Source organism: Aythya ferina (assembly GCF_964211825.1).
Source record: "Aythya ferina genome assembly, chromosome: 3".
Lineage (NCBI taxonomy): Eukaryota > Metazoa > Chordata > Aves > Anseriformes > Anatidae > Aythya > Aythya ferina.
Window position 1 is genome coordinate 18,530,153 of NC_140298.1, and position 24,432 is coordinate 18,554,584.

General features: G+C 40.5%; 1 protein-coding gene across 4 annotated transcripts in view; it reads left to right on the forward strand.

Annotated features, from left to right (window-relative positions):
• RPS6KC1 (ribosomal protein S6 kinase C1) overlaps positions 1-24,432 on the forward strand; it is a 90,533-nt gene that overhangs the window by 9,550 nt on the left and 56,551 nt on the right. For all 4 annotated transcript variants that reach the window (XM_084512542.1, XM_084512543.1, XM_084512544.1 and 1 more), the window contains 5 exons: positions 524-644; positions 7,215-7,330; positions 9,515-9,608; positions 14,458-14,517; positions 15,350-15,712. In XM_084512542.1, coding sequence (XP_084368668.1) covers positions 524-644; positions 7,215-7,330; positions 9,515-9,608; positions 14,458-14,517; positions 15,350-15,712 — 754 coding nt within the window. The remainder of the gene's footprint in view (positions 1-523; positions 645-7,214; positions 7,331-9,514; positions 9,609-14,457; positions 14,518-15,349; positions 15,713-24,432) is intronic.

Genomic DNA, 24,432 nt, shown 5'->3' on the forward strand with positions numbered 1-24,432 from the left:
CTTCGTGCTCTGCCTGTGAGAATTCCTCTGAGGCTCCATGCAAATCCTTTACCTGTACTGATTTCCCTTTCCTCTTTTTCTCTTCTGCTGTTGTGTCTCTCCCCCGTACCTGCAGCTGCGCCAGGCACAGCATGCTGTTGAGTGCTGGATAGTGAAATGCTCCTATTCGGCTCTTTTCCCCCTCTCTTACTGGTTCCCTGTGTAGCTCTGGATTGCATTGTGGCTGAAACAATGCTGCTTTTGCCCTCTGAAATTCCTTCATTCAGCTTTTACTTGATATTTTGTCTGTACACTGTAGTCTTGTTAGTCCAAAGGAGGGTTGGGGATGGATAATGAACCAATGTAAATTTTTTTTATGGTTATTACACTTGGCAGTTCAGATCGCATATTTTTGTTGAACGTATAAACTATGAAGGTAGCAGTCTGATTTGCTTAAAAACATATTTGTGATGTGAACAATGAACATATGTGAGCATATTTGTCATGACCCTCACTAATACTCCCCCCTCTCTCTCTGCTTCAGATAGTCGTTTGGAAGAGATACAGTGACTTTAAGAAACTGCACAAAGATCTCTGGCAAATTCATAAAAACCTATTCAGACACACAGAACTCTTTCCACCTTTTGCCAAAGCCATAGTATTTGGTAAGCATGGTTTCCTCCTGAATTGCTGAAATTCGTTGACAACTCAATATCCATAAGTACATCCTGTTCTGAGGCTGCATGGAGAAATATTTTCGATGTGCTTTTTAGTGCTCAACTTTTTGCCTTGTTGTGAATGTCTTACCAGTAGGTATGCTGGTGTCACAGCTTGATGTTTTTATTAATTGTTTATCAGGATGTTCTTGCTGCTTCCAGGTTAGAAATGTAAGCTCAAACATTTATTGATGTATATGTTCGGTATCTGTAAAACATACATTCCCTGTTTTCAGGAACATATTGTCTGTATTAGCTTTGTGAACAACGCTTGAACAATGAACAAAGATTTTCATATATAAGCTGTCTACTTATCAATGAGTTATAGTAAAGTGCCAAGTAGTTGTTAAAGAAAATTTTTTATTTTAGGAATTTGATTATAATTATCAATTGTATCTAGCTACGCTTTTGGGATCAGTTTTACTTACAGCCATTAGTTGTTTCACAAAAAGCAGCATGTAAGATGCTTGTGACTCTACGTGAGAAGTATATGGCAAAAAATAATTAGCCAAAAAATCCTCTTATTTTATCCTGAAATATGTTGTCGTGAATAGATGCGGGTGGATTTTCAGCAAAGTGGTATGATTATATAAAAAACACCTCCTGAATATTCATAAAGCATAAAAGAAAATTAAAATTTAATATCACTTACATAACATTGTTTGCGTTTTGGACCTTATGTTAGTATTACTAGGTAAGTAATATCTTGAGCTATGCAGAGCTCTGAAGTACATTGAGAACAGTCCCTACAAATGTGAAATTGACATCTTCTCAAAAAGTCAGTGTGTGTTTTTGTTTGTTTGTTTTCAGTGTCCTTCCTTAGGTCATTTTTTTGTTTTAAGCATGTGCCTTTCATTGATTTTTATGCCTTTTTTGTGTGTGTGTGTGTTATGAGTTGTGTGTTTAACATTCTTTTTATTCATCCAGTGTGCATTTTGCACTTTTCTTGGTGTTTTTCATGTTCCCCCCCCCAGCATTTAATGTGTGTGTGTGTTGAGTGTTTGTTTTTCAAGTTTTTTTGTATGCACCTAGTGTACTGCTTTCTTCCTGTGTACAATTTAACATTTTTGGCATCTGTCTAGCATGTCTTTCTGTGTATTTTTGCTTGTATAGCATTTCTCAGTTGGGTGCGCTCTTTTTTTTTTTTCTTTTCTGATGTGTGTTTCTTGGCACTTTAACAGCTTTTTAAGCAGCCAGCATGCAAGTGTGGCATGTTTCCACGTTTTCCAAGGGCAGTGTTTTTAGGCGTGCATCTAGCACATGCTTTTGCATGCTTTTTCCATGTCATGAGTTATTGTGTTTCAGCATCCAGCATGCATTTGGCATTTTTGGCATGAATATAGTCCATGTTTTTTTCCAGTCTTCCAGATGTAGCATGTTTTGATGTGCATCTAGTGTGTTTTCTGTGTGTTTTTTTTTTAGATATGTAGTATTTTTTGCATGCATTTAACACATGCTTTTTTGCATTTTTTCTTAATTGTTAGTTCTTCTTGTATTGTGTGCTTTTTTATGCTTTTTCAGTAAATGTCAAACAAACAAAAATACCCCACAAGCCTCTGTTACTTTGAGATAGTCAGGCCTGTCAGTTTGCAAAGCTCCCAAACTGAGGTTGTTTTGTCCCACCATTTTGTGTGACAGCACTGTGGTACTGCCCTCGTTATGGCACTGTAGTGGTGTTTCCTGGCAGCCCTCCTTTGCCTCAAGTGCTAGAGAAGCAGTGTGAAAATCCCCTTGAAGCAAAACCTCAGCCTGGAAAGCACACTATTTCCCTTAGTTTCAGGATTTCAAATTCTGACAGACTTCTAGTTTTTGCTATGTAGTGGTACTGTGTTTTTGATGACTGCTGCATGTGGGCATGGCATTGAGATCTTTTAAAGAATATACTGACATAGTCATGAATGTAGCTTATAACCCAGGTCCAAGCTGCTCTAACAGCTTTGGGGGGTCCTTGGACTCAACCTGTTGTTTGAAATGGCTGAGTGAAACGTAAGGATGCTGAACTCTGGTGTAGACTTCATGGTTCTCTGTGCAGAGCTGTGTAAAATTCTTAAATTAAATTGCCTTCCATGTCACTTATGTTGTAACCAGCTATTATGAAGTTCTGCTTTTGCTCATTTATTCAGTTAGAAGTGCTATGTCAGAACTTGCACACTAATGGTTAAATAGAGACCGTATTATTTCATCTTAAGCTGATTTTAAGTCTGATGTACAAACTAGAGTGCTCATTGGACAAGTTATTTACAAGCCAATATTTATTTGCAAAGTGTAACTTATTTTCAGGTAGAAGATATGGTAGCTGGTCATATGGGGGAGAAAGAAAGGGGGACAAAAATAAGAAAATTGGGGTTCAAGAGAGTACATACTTCTAACGTCTTAATTTTAAATTGTCAGAAATGCAAACTTGTACACTGTTAGTGTATTACCTCTGTAAGTCAGGGAAAAATTGAGTGAAATCCCCTTTAAAAGATGTTCTTTTGGATGGGACGAACAAAAGTGACTGCAATGTATATTGTAAGAGAAGGAAATCTACAGAAAAGTTCAATGTAGTTACTGACGAAAAGTTCTTTGAAGTTAAATAACATACTAAACATCTTACTACATCTGAATGAAGAATACCAGAAAAAGAAAGTAATGTTTTTTAAAAAAAAAAAAAAAAAAAAGGTTTATACGTAGTGGAAAGGAACAAATGTCTGACTCTTCAATTTAAGAAGAGTTATTTTAAATTTAATTTGAGTAGATTATTTAAATCATCTTTATTTAAAGAATAAAATGTTCTTGTTGATTCTTACATCTCACTTCTACACATAACAGGTGCTGTCTTATTTCCATCTAAAGCGTTTATCTTCAGTCCTAATACTTCTTGTGCTAGAGGAAAAATGGAAACTTAGATTCTGATTTTTTGACAAACTTGTTTTTAGTTTTGTTCAGTTAATGGTGGGCTGCAAGGTCTACCTCTGTTAGGATCTTGCTTTTTCAAGGTGCTTTAATGAAACATTTCTGCAGTGTTTCTTCCCTGTGGTGATGTTAAATTTGTTCCTGCTTTTAAACAAGTTACTTATTAGCATTACAAGTAGTTGCTGTCAACATAATTCTATTTTTTTAAGTGTATGTGCTTTAAATTATGTATAAATATCATTTTGTGGACAGTATACAAGCGAGCACTATTAGTTCTGACAGCTGAATTTGTACTAAAAGTGTGAAACCTGAGCAGAATCAGAAGTTGCAGCATTCAGAGTTTCAGGAGATGGCGTGGAGAACCGAGAAATATTTTGAAAACAAATATGTTGTGCTGCTCTATTTGGTACAAGCAAGGATGTGCCACATCTGCAGAACTGAGTTGTCTTGCATGTTTTACACCACAGTTTTTGAAGATTATAGTGTGCAAATGCACGTATTCTTGTGCTGTTATAATAGAGCTGCTTACATCAAAGCAGGAAGCTTGTTACGAGTGGGGAAAACCAAATAGATCTACTTTTTCTGCGCTTCTCTTGAACCTTTTCTACCCATCTTATGGAGGAGACATAATGACCTTGAGCATGGGAATCTCAAACAGATCTGGCTGCTGAAACTTCTAATTGTTATGCTATTATGATACATATTTGTGAGGAGGGATTACTCTCATTCCCCAATGCGCATCATAAGAATTTCTTCAGTATTTTCAAACTACTTTTTTTGTTGGCAACTTTAAGTATGTCCATATGTTGGCTGTACGTGGCATTTTACCAAAATACTGGTAAGTCTGTACTTAGTGTTTCTTGTATAACAACTGCACAGATGTGCTTGAATATTAAAATAAATAAATTACTCCTCTCCTTTCTGAATTTATTTGACAAAAAGAAGTGAAAAAAACACAAAAGCTGGTAATGTTTGTTAGCAGTGAGCCAGAAAGATCATTTAGGTTATAGTAAACTCAAGTAATGACCTTTTGGGCTTGAAAATACCAAATGAAGGAGGAGGGTATTTAAGAATGAGGTGTGGTGTGCAGTTGGAAGTCTTGTGAGAAACTGAAACGTGAACACAAGCTGTGCTAGGTGTTTTGTGTTTCAAATCTGCTCCAGAAACAATGGTGGATTCTCTTTCCAGGAATTTGCATTTGTTTTCTGTGTGTGGAAGAAATTCTGGATGGATCGTTGCTGGAGCTGTAGCCTAATTGTGCTTAGTGTTTGTGGTGTGCTGAGGCTGTGCTGAGATTTCCTAACACTCTGTGAGGACGTGATCCCTCTAATTAAGTCTTCATTTGTCTGAGAGATGTGAATAGTGGAAGTAATGTTGATTTAGATGTAGGAGGACTTCATGGTTGAAATGCTCATCAAGTCAGATGGGTTTCTAAGTACCTTTGAAAATCTGGACAAGAAGGGGGAGATTAATCCAAATGTTGAGCAACAGAAGATTGCTTGGGGGTAGGAGAAAGGGGAGGGGAAGGAGTTAGGCAGGGGTGGCTGGGAATAAAACTGCCACAGATTACAATCCGTGAACAAACCAGTGCTGAGTAGCACTGTCCCTTCCTGTAGTTCTGTAACTGGTGGTCCTCTTAGTGGATCATGATGCTGATGAGCTGGAAAATGTGACAGTGAATAATATTTCAATAGCTCTGTCCAAACATTAATTTTTTTCTTATTTGTGTAAGCTCAGTTTACTGTCAGAAAGTCAAATGTCTTGCTCATGTGGCTAGCATCTGCTCCATTTGGGAGGGAAGGTGGCTGCAAACATATTTCTGCAAAATATGTGAAACAGAAGATGAGGAAGAAGAAAAATTTGTTATTGGTTTCAATGAAGGAGTAGAAGAGAGAGAGGAGAGATCCCTGGGAAGCCAGGAACAATATCTTGTATACAACCTGTGCAAGGCATTCATTCTGTAAGTTTCTGACCTTGTTAGCTGCTTGTTTCTTTGTAATAGATTTTCTGTTGCCTTACATCAGTGCTGGTGTTATTTTGTAGATGAATTTAACTGCTCTGTGTTGTGCTTTATTGAGGAAAGTTGTTTCTTCATGCTGTCTTGTTCTGCCTGCAATGAAGTGAAGGCCAAAAAGCGCCTGCAGTGTTGCTGTGAAGATACGTGAAGCAAAATGAGCAGTTTAATACAGCCAGATTTCGGTATTGCCACTGAGTGTGGTAGCATTGCCTCTGCCTCCTTTCTGCTTGCTTGTTGCCCACTCTTTTGTATGTCTGCTAAGGTTTGTACAGCTGAATGGCCAGGGTGAGCAAACCACGGAGCTGATCCAGCTGAAAATTAGCCCAGCAATGTCTTTCCTTTCCTTTCATGGAAAAATAACCCTAAAAAGCTTTGTTTGTGATCTTCTGAGTATGTATGTGTCTTTCTAGTTTTATTTTATTTTTTTCTGTTACCACATGGGCAGGAGCTATTTACTTGAAGATTTTCTGCTTTGATATTTTCTTCTGGGACAATTTTTTTTGCTTGCTCTGAGTATAAATGACTTTTTTGCTTCTGTATTCATTGTACCTTTTTGTCCTCTTCAAAGGTGAATGCCATGGTGCTGTTACAGGTGGTTCTTATTTTTCTGGTCATGCTGTTACAGCAATGCATTTTCTTAAACTTGTCTTCCCAGTCCTTTTTTTCCCCTCTTTATAGCTGTTTCAACTATCTGTTCTATTCTCCTCCAATTATTACGGTTAACCTCTGTCCTTTTCCTTTTGTAAACTTGTAACTGTTTCAACAACAAAGTGATGTTGATATGAAAAGCTAAAAGAAGTTGTGTGCAATTGTGAAGAATGTGGTTTTAAGGTAGCAATGCAAGGGTTCTTTCTCCTGAGAAGCAATTCTCTGAGGTGAGCTGTGGGATTGTTTTTTAAATACACATATATTTTCTAATTGGCATGTCTTGGGTGCTGGGTAAGGAAAAGGAAAGGACCATACATTGCAGTGAGTGCAGCCTCCCAGCCCTGATTACCTCCCGAATCCAGGGGGAGATGAGACCCTGTCTGCGTGGAGCTACTTCAGAGGGAAGTTTCAGTGCCTGGTGGCTTCAGCATCTCCCCTGCGACTTGTCTCCGTAAATGGGGCCTTGGGATTGATCATCTCTTTGGGGGCTCTTAGCAACACTTCTACTTTCTGTTCACGTCGTGCATTGTTCTTGAGAATCCGTGAAGAATGCTCAGCGCCTGACAGGATTTGGGCCGTAATCAAGGCTGACACTGACTGGCGTATTGTCAAATTGTGCACGTATCATTGCTTGTTAGATAACACTGGACATCCGTTAGTGTCTCTTGGCTAATCAAGAGTGTTGCCTCACATATTCTTACGATGAGAGGGTGAAAGATTCTTGTCGTAGCTGCCAGCTTTCATCATCTGAGCGGATTGCAGAAGATGGTACTCTAGGGACAATTGAGAATAGGAAGTTTGAAGATTTGCTATGTTCTCCTGAAGCGTTGGAATGACTTTCATAGACTCAGGGAATTGTCTCCAGAAGGTTGCTTTTGTCTCTTTAATTTATTTATTCGTTGTTGGTGGTGATTATTGCTAGTTATTTCTAAAGCTGTCAATCCATGTGTCTGTTTCAGGGCGATTTGATGAAACTGTGATTGAAGAAAGAAGGCAATGTGCTGAAGATCTGCTGCAGTTTTCTGCTAATATCCCTGCTCTCTATAATAGCAAACAGCTTGAAGAGTTTTTTAAGGTTTGTTAGTATTTGTAGGAGTATTTGCTTCTTATTGATGTGAATAAAGTAGAGTGCTGATTCTGCTTTACTTTGTAAGCTACAGAGTGACAACAAGCTGATCTGATGCGCTTTGTGAAGTGACTGGGAGTTTTCCATTCACTCTAGAAATCTAGCTTTTAAGTTAAAAAAAGAGGCATATCACACCTATGAGTTGGGAAGTTTTGCAGGAACTCTGGGTGAAGGGATTTGGAATTTTTGCTTATTGAATGACGAGCAAAACCAGTGATGTTAAATACAGATGGTCTGGGGAAGTAATAAAAATATTGTTGCTATTTCTGTATTTTATGCAGTTGTTAATAGTTTCAAACTAAAGAAAGGAAGACTGAGTAGACTCTTGGCCTGTTAGGGACTGAGGTCCATGACAACAAATTTGGTATATGGCTTGTCAAACATGCTGCTGATACAGAGATGTGAGAACCATTCGCCAGAATATGGTTTGGAGCAATAAGTTGATTGACTTCCTTTCCATTACATCTGAAGGAGTTTGTTTTCAATAGTTCCTTCAGACCTCTCTATTTTCAGCGTGCTCTGACATCCTGCAAGCACATAAGCATAAATTTACTTGTAAGCACCATAATAACTCCCTGAAATTAAGGAAGTGCTCATCTGTTTGAGACTGGGATGTGAGTGTATTGATGTGTTTAGTGTATTTAAATGGTAAATGTGAAATCAAAATTACAGAAATGCATACAAATTCTCACTTATTTTCATGATACAGTTATAGCAGAACCCTTTAAAATGCTTAAGATAACTTTCATTAAGCTTTGGCAGCAACAATGAATAGGAGACTGAAGTAGAATATTTTACTCTTCAGTTTGTTTGCATGTGTGCTTTTTTGGTTCTTGGGAAATATTTCTGTTTTGCGCTTTTTGGGCACTTTGTTCAGAGGTTGCCATCCTTTGCTTAACAAAAGTATTAGTTTTAGCCTTCCACTGGACCTTTTCTGGCTTTGTAAGGCAATAAACAAACCTAGAAAGGCATTCATTGTTACAGGAGAAAATCTACAAGGGGAATTATGCAAGTGTAATAACTTAAGCTCATGTGCTAGTTGATGTTGTGTTATTTTCCTGTAAGAATGCCTTAGGTTTTGATCAGTTACCAGCCCAGCCAGGGTCCTTCAGCTCTGCTGAGGAGTGGTTTTGTTCCATTTCAGATTTCTGTGTGAGTAGCCATGGAGAGGTGGAGTTGGACAATGAAGTCTTAGAGACAGCTGAAGGGGATGCTGTCTGCATCTATGGGCTAGCTAACATGAGAATGTGCTGGGCTAGTTCAAGACTGATTAGAAATGCCTGCTTGTAACTCTGCCTTGGAAATGGTGCAGTTCCTAATGAAATTGCATGGAAGTTATGTTACTGAGAAGTGAAGCAGAAACTAAAAGAGCAATGACAACAACAACAAATATTCAGGTGTTTTTTTCTGAAATTAATTGTTCTTACTCTATTTACCTCTAAAGTCTTTTAGGCTAATGCCACTCTTGTATGCTAGCTCTGGTCTTATTGTCCTTGTTTGTCCTCTCTGGACAATAACTGAACTCACCATGCTGGGTGGGCCATTGATCTAATCCACCAACGGTCCTGCATGAAGGACCTGTTGACTTGGGGAACACCATGGAAGGGCACAGACTGAGTCACAAGAGGGCAGGAGCATCACTGCTCACTCCATGAAAGCTCTGGGCTTTGCAGGCAGACATGCTGCAGCCTGTGTGGTTCAGGACTCTTGTTACTCGCCACAGAAGCTGCAGTAGGCTGACTGTTTTGATATCTAAATAGTCAGTGGCAAGCAAACATGGCCTGAACAAGAGCTCTTGTTTTGCTTTGGTTCTTTACAGGGAGTGCATTGTGAATTTTATGGCTTAAAATGTACAGGGTTTGGCTGGGAGGATTTGGTCAGGCTTAGTTTCACCCCTTGAAATCTGTGAGAAGTTATACCAGCTCTTTGTGTAGTTGTCAAATTGGGTAGAGTAGCACTGGGATTAAACCCCAGGCTAATTGTGCAAGTATGTATGGTTTAATTAAATGCTCCATTACTTTATAGTTAATGCATTTACCGATTAGGGAAGTTAATTTTGAGTATCGCCGCCATATAATGAGACGTTCCATAGAGCAGAGTAGCTCAATAATTCCTTTCCTTCTTTCTTTTCAGGGGGGAGAGGTTCATGATGGGTCTGAACTGATTGGTCCTGTTGAGCCTGCGTCCGACTCTCTGACTGACAACCTGTCTGACTGCAGCTCTGAAGGTTTGCTTTCTTCTGTCATGTAGCCTTACACCATGATCTGTTTTAAAGCAGCGCATAAATGACAAATGCATTTCTGTAGGAGCACTGACATCTAATTTGTTTGCCTGTTATGACACAAATGCCAGAACTGGGATTAAAAAAAAAAAAAAGAAGCTGAGCTCAGCAGAGCTCTGTCTGCCCTGCTAGAAGTTCGCTTCTAACAGGAACATTTCTGTCTAGTCCATTTTGGAAGTTCTAGTGCTCTGTTGCTCAAAAAGAACTACTTTTTGGTGCTAGTGGGAACTGAATGAGTCCAGAGGAGGGCCATGAGGCTGATCAGGGAGCTGGAGCACCTCTCCTATGAGGACAGTCTGAGGGAATTGGGGTTGTTCAGCCTGGAGAAAAGAGGGTTCTGGGGACACCTTACAGTGGCTGTCTAGGACCTGAAGGGGGTCTGCAGGAAAGCTGGGGAGGGACTCTTGGTCATGGAGTGGAGTGATAGGACAAGGAGTAATTGTTTTAAACTAAAAGTTGGGAGATTTAGGTTAGATATTTGGAAGAAATTCTTCACTTAGAGGGTGGTGAGGCATTGGCACTGGTTGCCCAGAGAAGCTGTGGATGTCCCATCCCTGGAAGGGTTCAAGGCCAGGTTGGATGGGGCTTTAGGCAACTTGATCTAGTAGGAGGCATCCCTGCGCATGGCAGGAGTTTGGAACTAGGTGATCTTTAAGGTCCCTTCCAACCCAAGCCTTTCTGTGATTCTAGGAATCCTTTTGATTAAATGTGTGTGCGCCTGCCTGCTTCCAAAAGGTTGAATAAACAGTCTGGTAGCGTTCATGACTGATCATGCCTCAAGTCTCTGGCTGTAAAAGTTTGCAGGGAATTTTAAAGTCATTATGAAATTGATCAATAAGTGCAAAGATGACAGTTTGAATTTGCCCAGAACATGAAAATTGGGTCTAAGATTTGCTAACTACTGCATTCGTTAGAGAGGGTTCTCGTTCAGCCATTCATGCTCTGGATGTTGCTAGGCTTTCACTGCTTATAAGAATCCAGAAGAGATGTAGTACTGTATTTTAAAAAATTAAGTATATCTTCTGGATTGACATATGTTAATGGAGAATGCTAAAACCTACTGTAGGGCTTGGGGTGGTAAGCAAGTTGTTTAAGTCTCTTATAAAAGCTGCCAGCATTTTTTTTTCTTTTGCTGTAAAGAACTCCCTGTTCTTGAAAGTCTGAGACATTGTGTATTAGAACCAGTGTGGGCTATGTTCATTTGAAAACTGAAAATCCTTCCTTTAGTTTGGTAATGTTTTCTGGCTGTGTTAATAAGCCAATTTCATTTGTCTCTTTTTCTGAGATTGCATTTACTTAGCACATCATAGAGATACACATGCTGGCTTGGATGCCAGGTGTAATTTTAGTGGAACTTCACTCTTGCTAAAAAAAAGTGTAGCCATAAGGTAGGGTCAGTCAGCCCAAATAAACAGCATGTTAGGGCTTCTTGCCTGCCTCTGGAGTCTGAGCTAGCCTGAGTGTCTCTGCATATAATCAACTGCAAGAACCATGCAAACTTTTAGATGTTTCTGTATGCCTGAATTATCTTTGGGGTCCTTATGAATTCTAAGAAGTTCTTTTGCAGCCTAATGGATTTTTCTTTGGAACTGTTTTACACTGAAGTATAAATATGCAATATTATACAAACACTTCTGAAGATTATTTGAGAGGGTTTTCTGACTTAAGTACTACAGTTCAATCTTCTTTCTGGCATAGAGCTTGCTTTGGTAAAATTCTGCTTGAGTAACAAGAGCTGCTTGCTTTTCCTAGTAGTGGTTTGGTTTTTTATTGCCAGAAGACTCCAGGCTGTGTGACTTGCCACTGGAATCTCTCAATGCCAATAATTATGCACTTAGTTATGTGATATTCTATGTGTGCAGGGAGTTTTGCCTTCTGTTTTGTAGCATATTCTCTTAGTTAATGAACTAATGCACCTGCAATACTTCGTTCTGTGAGGGAAAAGTATAGAGCTGTTTAATTACAGGAGGTTGTTATCATATGTACAGGTAACTAGTTTTAAAAGGACACTATTCCTGTGAAACATCAGTCCATTTTTGACAATGCACCCATTTTACCTTCTGTCTTATAAAAGAAAAACTGCTCTGAAAATGTTTAATGTGAATGTTTCTATTCTTTATTCAGAAGAGCCTCATTTGTAGCAGGAGAAAAACACTTCCTTTAAATGGGAACACTTTTTCTTCTTTTCAATATTTTTATAAAGTAGAAAAATACTCTGACAGACATCCTCTGAATTGGCTGGAGTGCTTTAGGGGGTACTCACAACAGCTATGAGTGCAGGGTTTCCAGGTGCAGAATGTGACTTTGTGGAGTTTTCTAAAAACCCGTATGCCTTGCAATCCATATTTCCTTGTTTTCTAAACTAATTTTTGGCAAGGGGAGATAGAGAGAAAGTAACAGCTGTCATTAAGGCCTCTAGATGGCAGTGGCAATACTCGTCTCTGAGTCCTCTGCCCTCCTCAAAGCATCCTGCCTGCATCTAATTTTTCCAAGTCTGATTATCATTAACTGTGACTAGTTCTGTTAGTTTTTGTGGGCCTATGAGGGCGTCCATGTGGGCACTGTTCCTCCAGGCTGTTGTACTGAGGAGGGGCAGGTGTTTGCTTAGCAGAGGCTGGTGTTTGCTCACAAGGGTCTGTTGTGTTTTCTCACTTTTACCTGTTCTTTCCAGGCAAAGTTCACTCTGCAGAAGGCATGCATGTTAATGGTAGAAGCAGCAAATTGATGGTAGAGGAAATATTTTTGTACCAAAATAAGCAATAAATATCTTGGTTCTAAAGCAGTTTTGTAGTTACTGCTTTTACAGGAATGTGTGCTCCTCAAGAGGCCAGATCACCCAGGCTTTCCACCAGTTTTGGGAAACTGCATTTACTCCCAATATACCTGCAAAATTGCATGAGGCAGAGACAAGTACAGGAGTTTATGCTGAATTTTAGCATCATGATACTCATCTAATCTTCCTGACAAACAGTTGTCTTCCTTTCTGTATACTTAGGATAATGTTCATACGTCAACTTCTTCTCCAAAATTTTTCTGTACCAGTTACCACGTTCTTTAGAGAAATTCCCTGGGAAGCTCTTCGTTTTCTTTTTTTCTTTTCCTTTTGTTTTACCATGTTTTCTTTTCAGAAATGAGCAGATACGGTTCAGACTTTCCCTACTCCTCAGGCTGATTGGAAGCCCTGTGACTGTGCCTTGTGTGGTGCCAGACCTGGGCTTTAAACCCTGCCCCTAAGCAAAGTTTATTAGCTCAGGCTCTGTGCCATGCTCACTGTGTTCATACAGCTTCTGGTCAAGTTGGCTGTAGGAGCAGAACAAATGTGATTTTGTTTGGGCTGTAGGGAGGGGAACTTGGGTCTGCCTGAAATCTGCTGTGTAGATGTGTTCTGATTCATATAGCCCGGGTGGCCAGCACAGCCTCCCCACAAATGCCCAGCTTTCATGTTCATTCGCTCCATCTGCAGCCTTTGTCCATCAGGCAGCTCTGCTTGCACCTCTGTATTCCCTAGCTGGTGATTTGTCTTCACTGGAGAAAAACATTCAAATCCTCTAAATGTTATTTCATAAATTCAGAGTCCTCAGCATCCAAATTTGATATTGCTCTCCATAAATTGGGCAGGTGAACACCTAGTTATTCATACTTGAATTAATCTTGTCTTCCTCTGACCATTCTGTTGTGAGGTTGCCTTCTTTATTACAACTCCTGGGACTACATAGGCAGTTTTCTCTACATGGACACTTTGCTTTATGTTCCTCCCCTGAAAAGATCAGGAACATTATTTTCTGTGTACTTTCTCCCCTACTCTCAAGTAGTCTTGAGACTTCACTGAGTCTCTGAGTGTCATTGTGCCTTGATCTTCAGACAAAGTGAGTGACTGGTAACATGTTCTTCTTCCTGCCCTTTTTCCTCTCACTCAAGCTAAAGGAATGCTTAGCTTTAGAAAAACAAGGTTTCTACAGTGCTTGACAAAATGTGTGCTGTTATTGTACTCTTCTATAAATTGTAACTCCTTCCTCTAACTCTAGAGTTGCAAAATTAAAATAAAAGTTTGAGCTATTTGCCTTTGAGTCAGCGCCTTGCTGCTACGCATTCTTCTTGAAGATGCCAGAATACTTTACCTCACTATGTGCTTAAACTTCTGACTCTATTGATAATAGAGAAGAAAACAAGACACCAGGTTTTAGTTCAGAATTTACTTTCACTGTGTGTACAAACAGCTAAATGCCTTGACCTTGTTGCCTGTTTTATTGCTTCAGTGTGTACATGTGCCAAGGTGATAAAACAAACTGCTACTTGATATCCAGGTGGCACTGCCAAATTCATGGCTCACTCCATATGTCTCATGCAGAGTACTATTCTGAAATGACATTTTTTGAGACTGAAACCTGGCTTTTTTTTTTTTGTCTTGGTGAGTAGGTGTAGGTCCCAGCTTTGAAGGCTCTTCTGTTATGTCTTGTTAGCTGTAAATCATCATAACAGCGAGAGGTAGGGATTAAAGTGCTACTGCTGTTGAAATTAGGTGAGTTGGAGTGCTGAGGTTTGAATTAGCCATCCTAAGCAAACACCTGTGTTCTGTTTTTAACCTCAGAGGCAACCAGGAATGGCAAGTCTAATACTGCTGTCAGTTTCAATAGTGTTACCAAATAGATATCCCTGATAGCCAGTCCAAGAGCGGTTTTACATTATGTACTTTTACCTGTAGTAGGGTCATATCCTTTCATTTTGATGGCAAGTGGACATCTAATCCCTTGAGCAAAAGGATATCAAACATTTTTGTCGTTCTTGTCCTTTTCAGTTCGGAAGGATTTAAGTGGGCTCGATGATGTGACGCTTACAAGCCAATCGGAATGTGGAGGTGAGATCTGGAAGTTGTTTCCATTACATTTGTGGAATTTAAATTATTAAAAAGTCGTGGTTATTTATGAATGAACGCTCTGTGGATGATGATTCATACAGAGAGATGATGTACATGTAAAATATACATGCAATTTATTCGCAAATATCCCTGCTAAGTTTCTGTAGGTTGAAATTACTTCCTGCAAGCTGACCTTCAGTATATTTGCTCTTAGCTTATGGCAAATGTAAAATAAAATCTGCTAGCTTACATTTCAATGAAAGAGGTGTAAACCAATTTGTTTTACCACATTAGCAATGAAAAAATAGTATACGTGGTATCCATGAATTTGAGTGCTGCATGATGCATAAACTGTGAGTAACTCTGTGTGAATTCAAGCTCCTAATTGAATAATTTTGGGATGCTTCATCTTACTGATTTAAAAGAGTATGTTGGGATATCTTGCAGCAGTAATCTGGCTCCCGCTGATTGACTTTTCTAATAGCACTCACACAGGGAGGTTTAGTTTTGTAATTTCCTGGAGCCCAGCAGTGAGCAGGCTTTGAAGGTTTAAGTTGGGTGTTAGATGTTTGTCTCTTCATTCCCAGTATTAAAATGAAGAAGAGTTGCTCTGCAGAGTTTGTGGATAACTTTAAAAAAACATGCTTCTTTGGGTATTTAAAAACCATTTTTAACACAGCTGTACATATGGAGAATTTCTGTGCTCAAAGTCTTAGAAATCTGGCTAAGTGAAAAGACAGCTAATATCTTTGGATGAGATAAAGAATTTTGGAGGTTCCTGTGTCATATAAGAAATGCAAAGTAATGAATGTCTTTCTGACCATGCTTTCAGGCTTCTCCAGTGACAGTGACCTGATCTCTCTGACAGTTGATGTAGACTCTCTTGCTGAGTTAGATGATGGAATGGCATCCAACCAAAGTTCTCCCAGTAGAGCTGTTGGCTCTTGCCTTACTTCTGAGCCCCCAGTACAAAGCACGGTGGCATCTGAGCAGGAGTGGACCAAACCCGAAGGAGAGAAGGAAAGCCATAGTCTGTTTCCTGGAAGCTTAAAACCCAAGTCTGGCAAACAAGATTACTTGGAGAAAGCAGGCGAGTTGATAAAGCTGGCCTTGAAGAAAGAGGAGGAGGAAGATTATGAATCTGCCTTCAGCTTTTATAGGAAGGGTGTTGATCTGCTTCTGGAAGGTGTACAAGGTATGGATCTTCCCATTAAGTTGCCTTACTTTTGGTTAGGGGCATTTGATTATGGAATTTCCTTGGTGACATCTGCTTACTGTGTTGCAAAGAGGTGATACGAAATGCAGACCCGTGTGCGCGTGGCTTTCATGCTGCTGTGCATCCAAGAGAGAAGTCTTTCTCTTTAAGACTAGATGCTAATTTAGGGTCTCATCTTCCATGTGCCACATATCTCCTCTTCTAAAATTACAGCACAACCTCCGACTTGCAGGTAAGTAACAAAGTGCTCCACTTTTGCCTCTTTCCTTTTTATTACCTAGGCATTAATTAATACGTGGCACTTGCAGCACTGTTGAAACATTATTTAATTTACATGGTTAAGTGAGGATTAATTATCCCCATTTTACGCATGGGGAGAGGCTGACTCAGGTTAACTTTCCAATCACAACAGGATTAGAACTATTCTTGGCTTACAGTCTCCTGCTTCTTCCACTTAACTGTTCTCCTTTTTCTAGGTAAAAGATGCATAAAAACTTGCATGCCTACCCTGCTGGAGGAGAGCAGGAGTTTTTTCAAGACACTCTGGTGTGTCAATATGACTGCAAAACCTGTTGTTAACTGACCAATTGCAACACCTAGTAGATTTCTATGGCTACTTCTTGTACCTTGTCAGTCAGAAAACATTTTTTTTCCCTTCCCATCTATAGTTTTTGAGAATCTAGAGTGATAACCTCATATATTTGCATTTTGTCCATCAACAGCTTAAAACTATTAAGCACAGGAGAAGAATTGTTCTTTCCTGGAGTGAATTCAGGGTCTGTGTATTGTGCTTCTGTCCCACCCAGATGAAATGAGTGAGATTAGAATGGTGGCTTTGTTTAACAGCATACAGCACATAAACATTCTGCTGCTTCAGAGCTGAACTTAGATGCTAATGTACCAAAACACATGCAAGTAGAAGCCTTTGCTGCATCTCAGTATGATGCACAGCAGTGGTCCAGATCCTGTGAACGGTTCTAGGAATGGAAATTACCTACTGAGCTGCTTTAATGAAAAATACTCGATAGGTTACTGATAAAGGCTAGAGGTGTGGGCCAGGATTTGTGCATAGCCTTTGCTTAAAGTGTCTTTTTCCTTTTTGGCAAAAGTAAATCCGCCTCTGTCTTATGTCCCAGTGATGTCAGTCGGGCTGCTGCTTTCTGCTTGTTGTGGCTTTTCAATAGCATCCTATTTTGCCTTGTCTGTGTTATCAAAATGTTTTCCATTTTTGATGTTGAATGTGCCAGCAGTCCTTCACTGGAGAGCCTTAGCTACTCTTTCGTTACTAACGCCCTTTTTCTACAGACCCGTGTGCCATTCAGTTATGGTCTTCTGAAGAATATTCTGTTTTGTCATCACCACTTCTGTCGTCCAGCTGTGCACGGCTGCCACGATGCAGTTTCAAACCCTTGGTTTGAGCTGCAGCTTCAGAAGGCTTCATTAAACTGTTGCAAACTGTTAGGGCGCAAGTACGAGTCAGGCTATTGCACGTAGGCTGGGCTGTAGTAACTGTGCCCACGCACTTGAGTTGTGGCAGTGGTTAGATGCGTTGGCTTTGAATCCATGATAATCCTTACAGCAATGTTGACATTTAAGTTGTAAAAGTCTATACTTGCATCCATTGTAGGTAACTTGCTCAGCTGAGTGTAGTAACTCGTTAAAATACAGCATTGCATCAGTACAGCACAGGGGAGAGAGTAACGGGAGTGAATTGCATTTCAGCGTGCATCTTATCCCTTGGGAACAGAAATGTGCCCAGGCTGGTTCCTAGTGGTATTCTCATCTTTCTCCTTTCTCTGTGTTACCCTGCATGGCTGTTCAAGTGGAAAGGAAACGAGTGGTCATCCTCTGCTGAGTGCTCACCCCAGGTTTGAGTAGATCCAGCTCATCCCGTGTGCTGTTCTCTTTGGAGCTCCTGCAAACTGACAGGGAAACCCTCATGTCTTTATAATGACAGGACTGATTCAAACGGTGTTCCTAAAAGCACGTGCCTTCTAAGCACATAGGAAGACAGTTTAAAAAACAAACACAACAAAAACCAACCAGCCAAAAACCCCAGGAGTATTTATCTGTATCACACTTCTTAATTTGAGGGTGGTATGTTTAACATTAATATGTTCACTGGATGTTGCAATAAAAAAGCACCATACCCTTGTCATTTCAGCTACTTAAACACTTCTGGTTACGTATTTCACACGAATAATAACATAACATGCTTGTTTCAAAGATAAGGATGGTGCAGTTGTTTCCAAATGCCAATGGTTTTCTGCCATTGAATATTTTCAGCCTTCTTTAAATAAATTAGCCTTTGTGACTCCTGAAAGTGAAACACAACATTCATATATGCTTAGACACCGCTCTTTACCTTTCATGGTAGAGCCATTGCCAGAGTAGCCATTCTTTAGAATGGGCTGAAAGTGGCTTTTGCATGTAAAATGGCAATACATATTTTTGCCACGTGGTGGCACCAAGAAAATAGAAATTGACACGTAAAAAATCAGAACTTGGAAATGTAACTGATGTACCAGGGAGGAATAAAACAACACTTTGTCCATCCTCTGTCTGAAACTTCTCTGAGAATTACCTTGGAAGTGTAATGCCTCCATAGGCTGGCCAGGCATATCTGAAAGATAAAGATCTCTCTGTTGCCAGCCGCTCCTTTGGGCTTGGTACAAGAAGACCTACTTACTTCTTAAAGGCTGCCTTATCAAAACCATGTATGAGTAATTTATTGCTGCAAGTTCATAGACTCGTGTTGTTTAGTTTGGAGTAGCTGGCTTCCATAAGGGAAGCTGGGGCACACCTGAGTGGTACGAACCTGACGACTTCAGCTCTGAGTTGGCGCGCTAAATGCTGGACGAGGCAAGGTGTTGCCCAGGCTTACACCAAAGAAATGTTCATCTTGACTTTGTTTGCAGCTGTGCATGTGTACTCACAGCAGTACGATGCTGTTATGCTGTGCAAGTAGCGTTTATATTGTCTTCTGCTAGTCTCTTGTGGAGGTTTAGTACTAAACCTTTTAATGTCCTGTTTACAGTCCTGCCAAGAGGCTGGATGCACGTCACTTGGGGAATGTGCTCTGAGAGTCTGCTGTGTGACTTGGACTCTGGACATCTGCTCTACAAATGCCTTGGGCCTGGTTGTACTCTGTATATGCATTCAATGCTAATCGTGTTTAAAGAAGGAAAGCAAGTTCTTGGAATGGCAGCAGAGCCCTCAGCCTGCCACAGAACTACCTGTGCCTCTTGTACCTGCCCGTTTCATTTCTGCCACAGCTCCCTCATGTCCAGTGAGGGGGAATGGCTGCCATCGTTTCCTTTTTCCTGTAAGTTCCGATGCCCCTTCTGTGTTTTCTGGCTGTCACAGTGTGCAGGATTTTGGTGCTTTTGAAAAGCAGGTCTGTGAAGGCTGTGTAAGTTGATTAAGCGATTCTCCAGAAGCTGAAACCTTCAGGAACTCTTTCATTCTAAAAAGATTCTTCATTCTTTTTAACTGTCCTAGAAGATAAATATAGTAATTGGTAGAAACTTTAGTTCACAACTCTAGCTGTTCCTTTGTTTGGTTAGCATGCCAGAGCACTTTGAGGTCAATGCATTGCTCCGGGCCTGGTGATGGAAAAACTGCACTAATCGATAGCAAGCCACCTCCTTCTAGGCTGGAAGTCAGCTGTGTTTTATGCAAAGTTAGTGCTTTCTCTGACTTTAATGTAGAACAGTTTATGTTAAGAAAAAATTGATTAGGAGGCTGAAATTATGGAAAGGGTTTTTTGTAGTAAAGGAGGGACTCCTGCTTGTGTAAACTGCTCTTCTTTCTCCAACCACTCTCAAGTTGTATCCATTAAGGAACTTGGCAGTCTGAGCCATGTGATAAAAACATATTTAATGCTACTGCATGTTGCTGCTTCATTTCAGCCACTTCAAGCTCATGATGAAGCACGAACACTTCAGACTGTGCGCAGGAGCACTCTGACAATGTGGTCTGTCCCATTTGTATAGAAAAGTACAGAATCTGTTCCGTGTGGATCAGAAAAGGAATGTTAATTCCCAGTCTGTTACATGCAAGGCTCTGTGTTAGGTAGTAACACCTGAAGGCAGATGATCCCTTTACTCCCATAGATTTGGGGTGTTTGTATTCACATGTGTAGCAGTTGTGGCTGGGCACAGTGTATAATTATTTATTTTAGGGGCTGGTTCAGGTAGGCAATGTGGACCTTGTTGCACGACGTATGTGGTGCCTAAAATCAGCTTTGCAGCCACGAGTGTGTTTTGTGTTGGGTGTCTCTAGCTTCTAGATAAGCTGGTGGTGTCTTTGAAAGCAGACTGTGGATGTTCATTTCACACTGCTCTGTGCTGTTTTAATGTTTATCCAGTAAACAGAGCTGAAACAAAAATTACACAAATTACTGAAACCTTGATACAATGACTTTGACTTTTAACCCAGAAATACATATACAATGAAATACTGGGAATACTTTGGACAACTAGATGATATTTCTGGATATACTGAAAACAAACCAACTTGTGTCTAATTACTGGGATTATGATGGGCTATCATTTGAGCCTGTGATGGAGCCAGGGATGCAAACAGGAGCATGCTTGAGAGAATGCCAAAGAGACGCTGCTTTATGAAAAGGGGAAGAAGAGCCATGGCTGCTCCACGAGCGTGCTTCTGGCTTCCAGGCTGCAAGCACCTCTGCTCGTTTGTTGAATGGTACTTGGGGAGCCAAATTCTGTGAGAACACCGTCGCTGTGTGATATTCCTTTCCCCTGTCAAGGCCTTTGAGAGTAACGATCTCCATGCAGTTTTTGAGCTATGTGGTGGCTGTGCCAGGTCCGAGCAGTGTCTCTGGGGAAACAATAGACCTGTTTTCTAAGAGGCATCAGGGTGTGTTAGTTGGGCATCAGGCAAATTAAAATCAGGATCTTGGTGCTTGAGGGTTCAAGACCCTGTTGGAGAGATCAAGAACAGTCTGTTTCTACGAGACAAAGATGCCTGGAGGTAATGACACATCAGGATAAATTGGGGTGTGAGCTGAAGTCTTCAGGGAAATGCTTAGAGTTGTGCCGGGCCCTGCACCTTGGGTTCGTGTCAGCATTACACAACTGGAATTCTCCCCCAGCTGATCATAGACCTCTGTGCTCGTATGGTCTATCATCACTGTCACCTTATTCCTTGTTGTAACTTCACACTTTCGTTGAACCAGTCAAGACAAAGACTTCCCCCTGCAGTTCCTTCCAGAGGAGCTGGAAACCATCTCTGTTTCCTGCTATTGGGCTGTGAGGGTGCTACAGGACCATTTGGATTCATACCCGTGATGTGTGTGCTTGACATCCCAGCTTCTGTTTTGGAAGGTCAGTTGTTTGTAGTAGGACGTGTCACCTGACAAGCAGCTAGATTAAGAAGGAATATTGAAAATATTGTGGTTTGCTTAAAAAAAAAAAATAAAAAAAAATCTAATAACACTGTGCTTCCAGTGATGCTGAAATCCTTGCAAATATGGGCCATGAGGTGTTCACAACTGCCACGTGCTGGCTTCCAAGCCTGTTGCAGACCATACAGAGCTTCAGAGCAGATCAGTGCTATAGGATCTGTAACTGTAGAGTAGACCTTGGGTGAATCATCCTGAGTGAAGTCATTCCACATGCAGAAATACCGGGGTTAGACACCTCATCGCGGCTAAGCAGTAAAATATGGCATCTGCTGGTAAAGTATGGTGAAGTTCAGTAATGTACTATTACAGCCAGGTTCAGCTGTGTAAAGGAATGCTCGAGGCAAAGGTCCATTCAAACTGCAGGACTTCTCAGCACAAAAAGCTGAAAAAGGTCTGGGGTTTAGTGACTTCCGCAGGCCTCAGAGCCTTACAGGATGTGTGCGGGGGAATCATGGCACGAACTGTAAGCCAATGTGTAGGACATAATAAAGAGATGACCTCAAATGCAATTGCTTAGCATTGCATTGTTAAAGAGCGAATAAATCCGTGAAAAGGTGGAATGTAAAAATCTGTTCGTTCTTCCCTCTTTTGGGGGGACAGCTAGCAGCGTTGGCTTGATGCTGAGCTGACCTTTCCAAGATTTCTGAGTCTGTCCTCATAGCAGCTCCTTGCCAGGTTGCTGCTTGTGCCCAGCCTCTTTGACAGACATCTCTTCCTGCCCACACAGCCTTTTATCTCGGCTGTTGTTAGCCAGCACTTAGCTGCAGCTATGTGCATTAATCTTTTTTTTGACTCATGCTGTGTGGGGTTTTTTACCTCCCATCAGAAGACCTGGTAGGGTTGCCACGCTTCCTCCAGCACACAGTGTAGACAAAACAGACTGATCTAGGTTACAGTACTGCTTCTGTCCAGGTGGGAAAGCTGAAGTCTCTGACTGCAGAATTAAAAGTCTCTGGCCATGGAGGTGAATTAAGGCAATTTACTAACTGGAATTGAATAATCAGTTAGGTACATTTGAGGGCACGATGCTGTATGACAATCAGGCTCTATTTTTTTTTTCCCAAAGAGTTCTTGTATATTCAGCTTCTGTTTCTTCATATCTTCTTTTCCTCCTGTCCTCTTTTCCCTTCCAGTATCTTAAAATAGCCCGTCTAGCTTCAGAGCTGTGCAGAAGGACTGGTATAAGTTTGATCTCTACAGGGCTCGCTGCTGGCTCTTATGTTTTAGAGATTCAGGCTGTCAGTGATCTCTCAAGGATAGGTACTATTTCCCATAGTACTTCATAAAAGCACACACGAATTACTTTTAATCCATATATATGAGTACTATTAGACTGCCAGGATTGATGAATCTTATAGTTGTGCTTTCACCTGGCTTCTTCCCCTTCTTTCTGCAATACTTTATTCCTCAAACTATGGTAACTCTGACTTGAAGGGGTAGGTGTCTGCATGCCCAGGCTTCCTCTGCTCAGAGGCAGGGAGTGTTTGTGATTGCTAATGCAAAGTTGGGCCAGGTCTTTTATTTAGGAAGGAAGAGCATAGAGAAGTTTGAAAATCTTTTCCTCTCCTCTGCGGTGCTGGCCTGTGTGCTTCCTTTCGCTGCTCTGACCGTCAGAGTGCTCTCCTATTTCGGTGCTCCTTGTGTGGGAGGACCGGCTGCTGCTGTCACCATTTTGTTTCCCCCTCCGTGCTAGGATGCCGTTCCTTGCCCTTCTGTCTTGCACCAGTCACAGTTTTGTGTTTTTTTTTTTTTTTCCTTATTCTCATGCACTTTTACAGAAAAGTCTTGAAGGGTATTCCTCGCATTGTGAAGTCTTACTTTGGTGAAATGCGTTACATTTGAAGTCTGAAAGTTTTAGCAGGTGGATGGGGAATGCATTTTATTTTTTTCCAGTTAGTCACACGTGCATGTGAAAAGCTACAATCTTGTGTGTTTAATGGGAGATTTTCTGGATAAACAGATGTTTGTTGATTAGCATTTCTGCAAAGTTACTCTTTTATGATGAGCGTTACCGACTCTTGGTTACTGGTCACTCAAGCAGATTTCATCTGCACCATTATTCTATGTAATCTTAATGTTTGCACATATGCCAACATTTTCTTTCCAGAAGTGTATTTACCTAGACGTTTCCATCACTGGTCTGTAACCTTAGGTTTGCTACAGGGAACGGAAATGGTAACTTCACGGGGAGTGAAGATCTCTGTGTCTTGAGCAATGTGCATTAAAGGAGTCATACAAAATACAGACGTAATAGTTATGAGCATGCCAGAAAATTGGAAGAAAGATTCTTGGTGTTCATACATTGTCAAGCAGATGTGCTTTAGCATTGTGAGGTTTTATTTTCAAGTTGCTTTTCTTCTTGATTGCCAGCGTACAGTACTGTCCTGAATTTTCAGAAAGCAAGAAAGAATAGCTCTGATAAATAAGATGCATCCTAACCATCTCTATCAAAATGTTTGGGAAAATGAAGATAAAATCGCTTCAGTCTATTTTACCACAATGGGTTTAGTCTTGGTCTTATTATTATTTTTAATTTTTACAGTCTTTTTTTTTTTCAGCAGCAGAATTTGGCCACCACCCCAAAGTAACTCACCATGAACATCATATATAGCATATTAGAAATTATGAGCCAGTGGGCTTATTTCATCATTCCAAATTGCCACCTGCAGCTAAAATCTAGAGCATCTTTTTTTGATGCTGAAGTGTCCCTCTAACCCCAGCACCGGCCACGTTTCTCTTAAGTAATTGCTTGAAAATTAAAGGTTACCTTGTCTCCTCTGAAAGTTTGGAGACTTGTTCCCAAGTCAGCAGCTCTTCCTGTTCCCGAAATAAATTTCGGGGTTTTAAACTGTGTCCAAAGTGGTCACAAATCTGTGCTGGATTATGAGTCGCATTGTCACTTACAGTGTGCCTGAGCTTTTGTTTGGCTAATATGGACAAAGGAGTCTGCTTCACATGATGTAAGAAGTGTTTGCCCTAAGAAGAACAGAGGTCCTCTTGAACCAATTAGGCAAAAATAACAGCTGGGCTACCCACTAATAAGGAAGGTGCTGCTAAACCTCTTTTCATTGTGAGAAGAAATAAATCTTTTAAGGCTTACTCCCTTGCATTTTTATAGAGAGCAATTCTTTGAAAAATCCAGCGATCCAGCTGGGTGATATGTGCAGGAAGACTGTGAAGAAGATAAAGAAACTTTTAAAAATAAAAAATGGTATTATAGCTATTAGATTTGGCAATTATAAATGTTTCATTGAAGATTTCACTATTT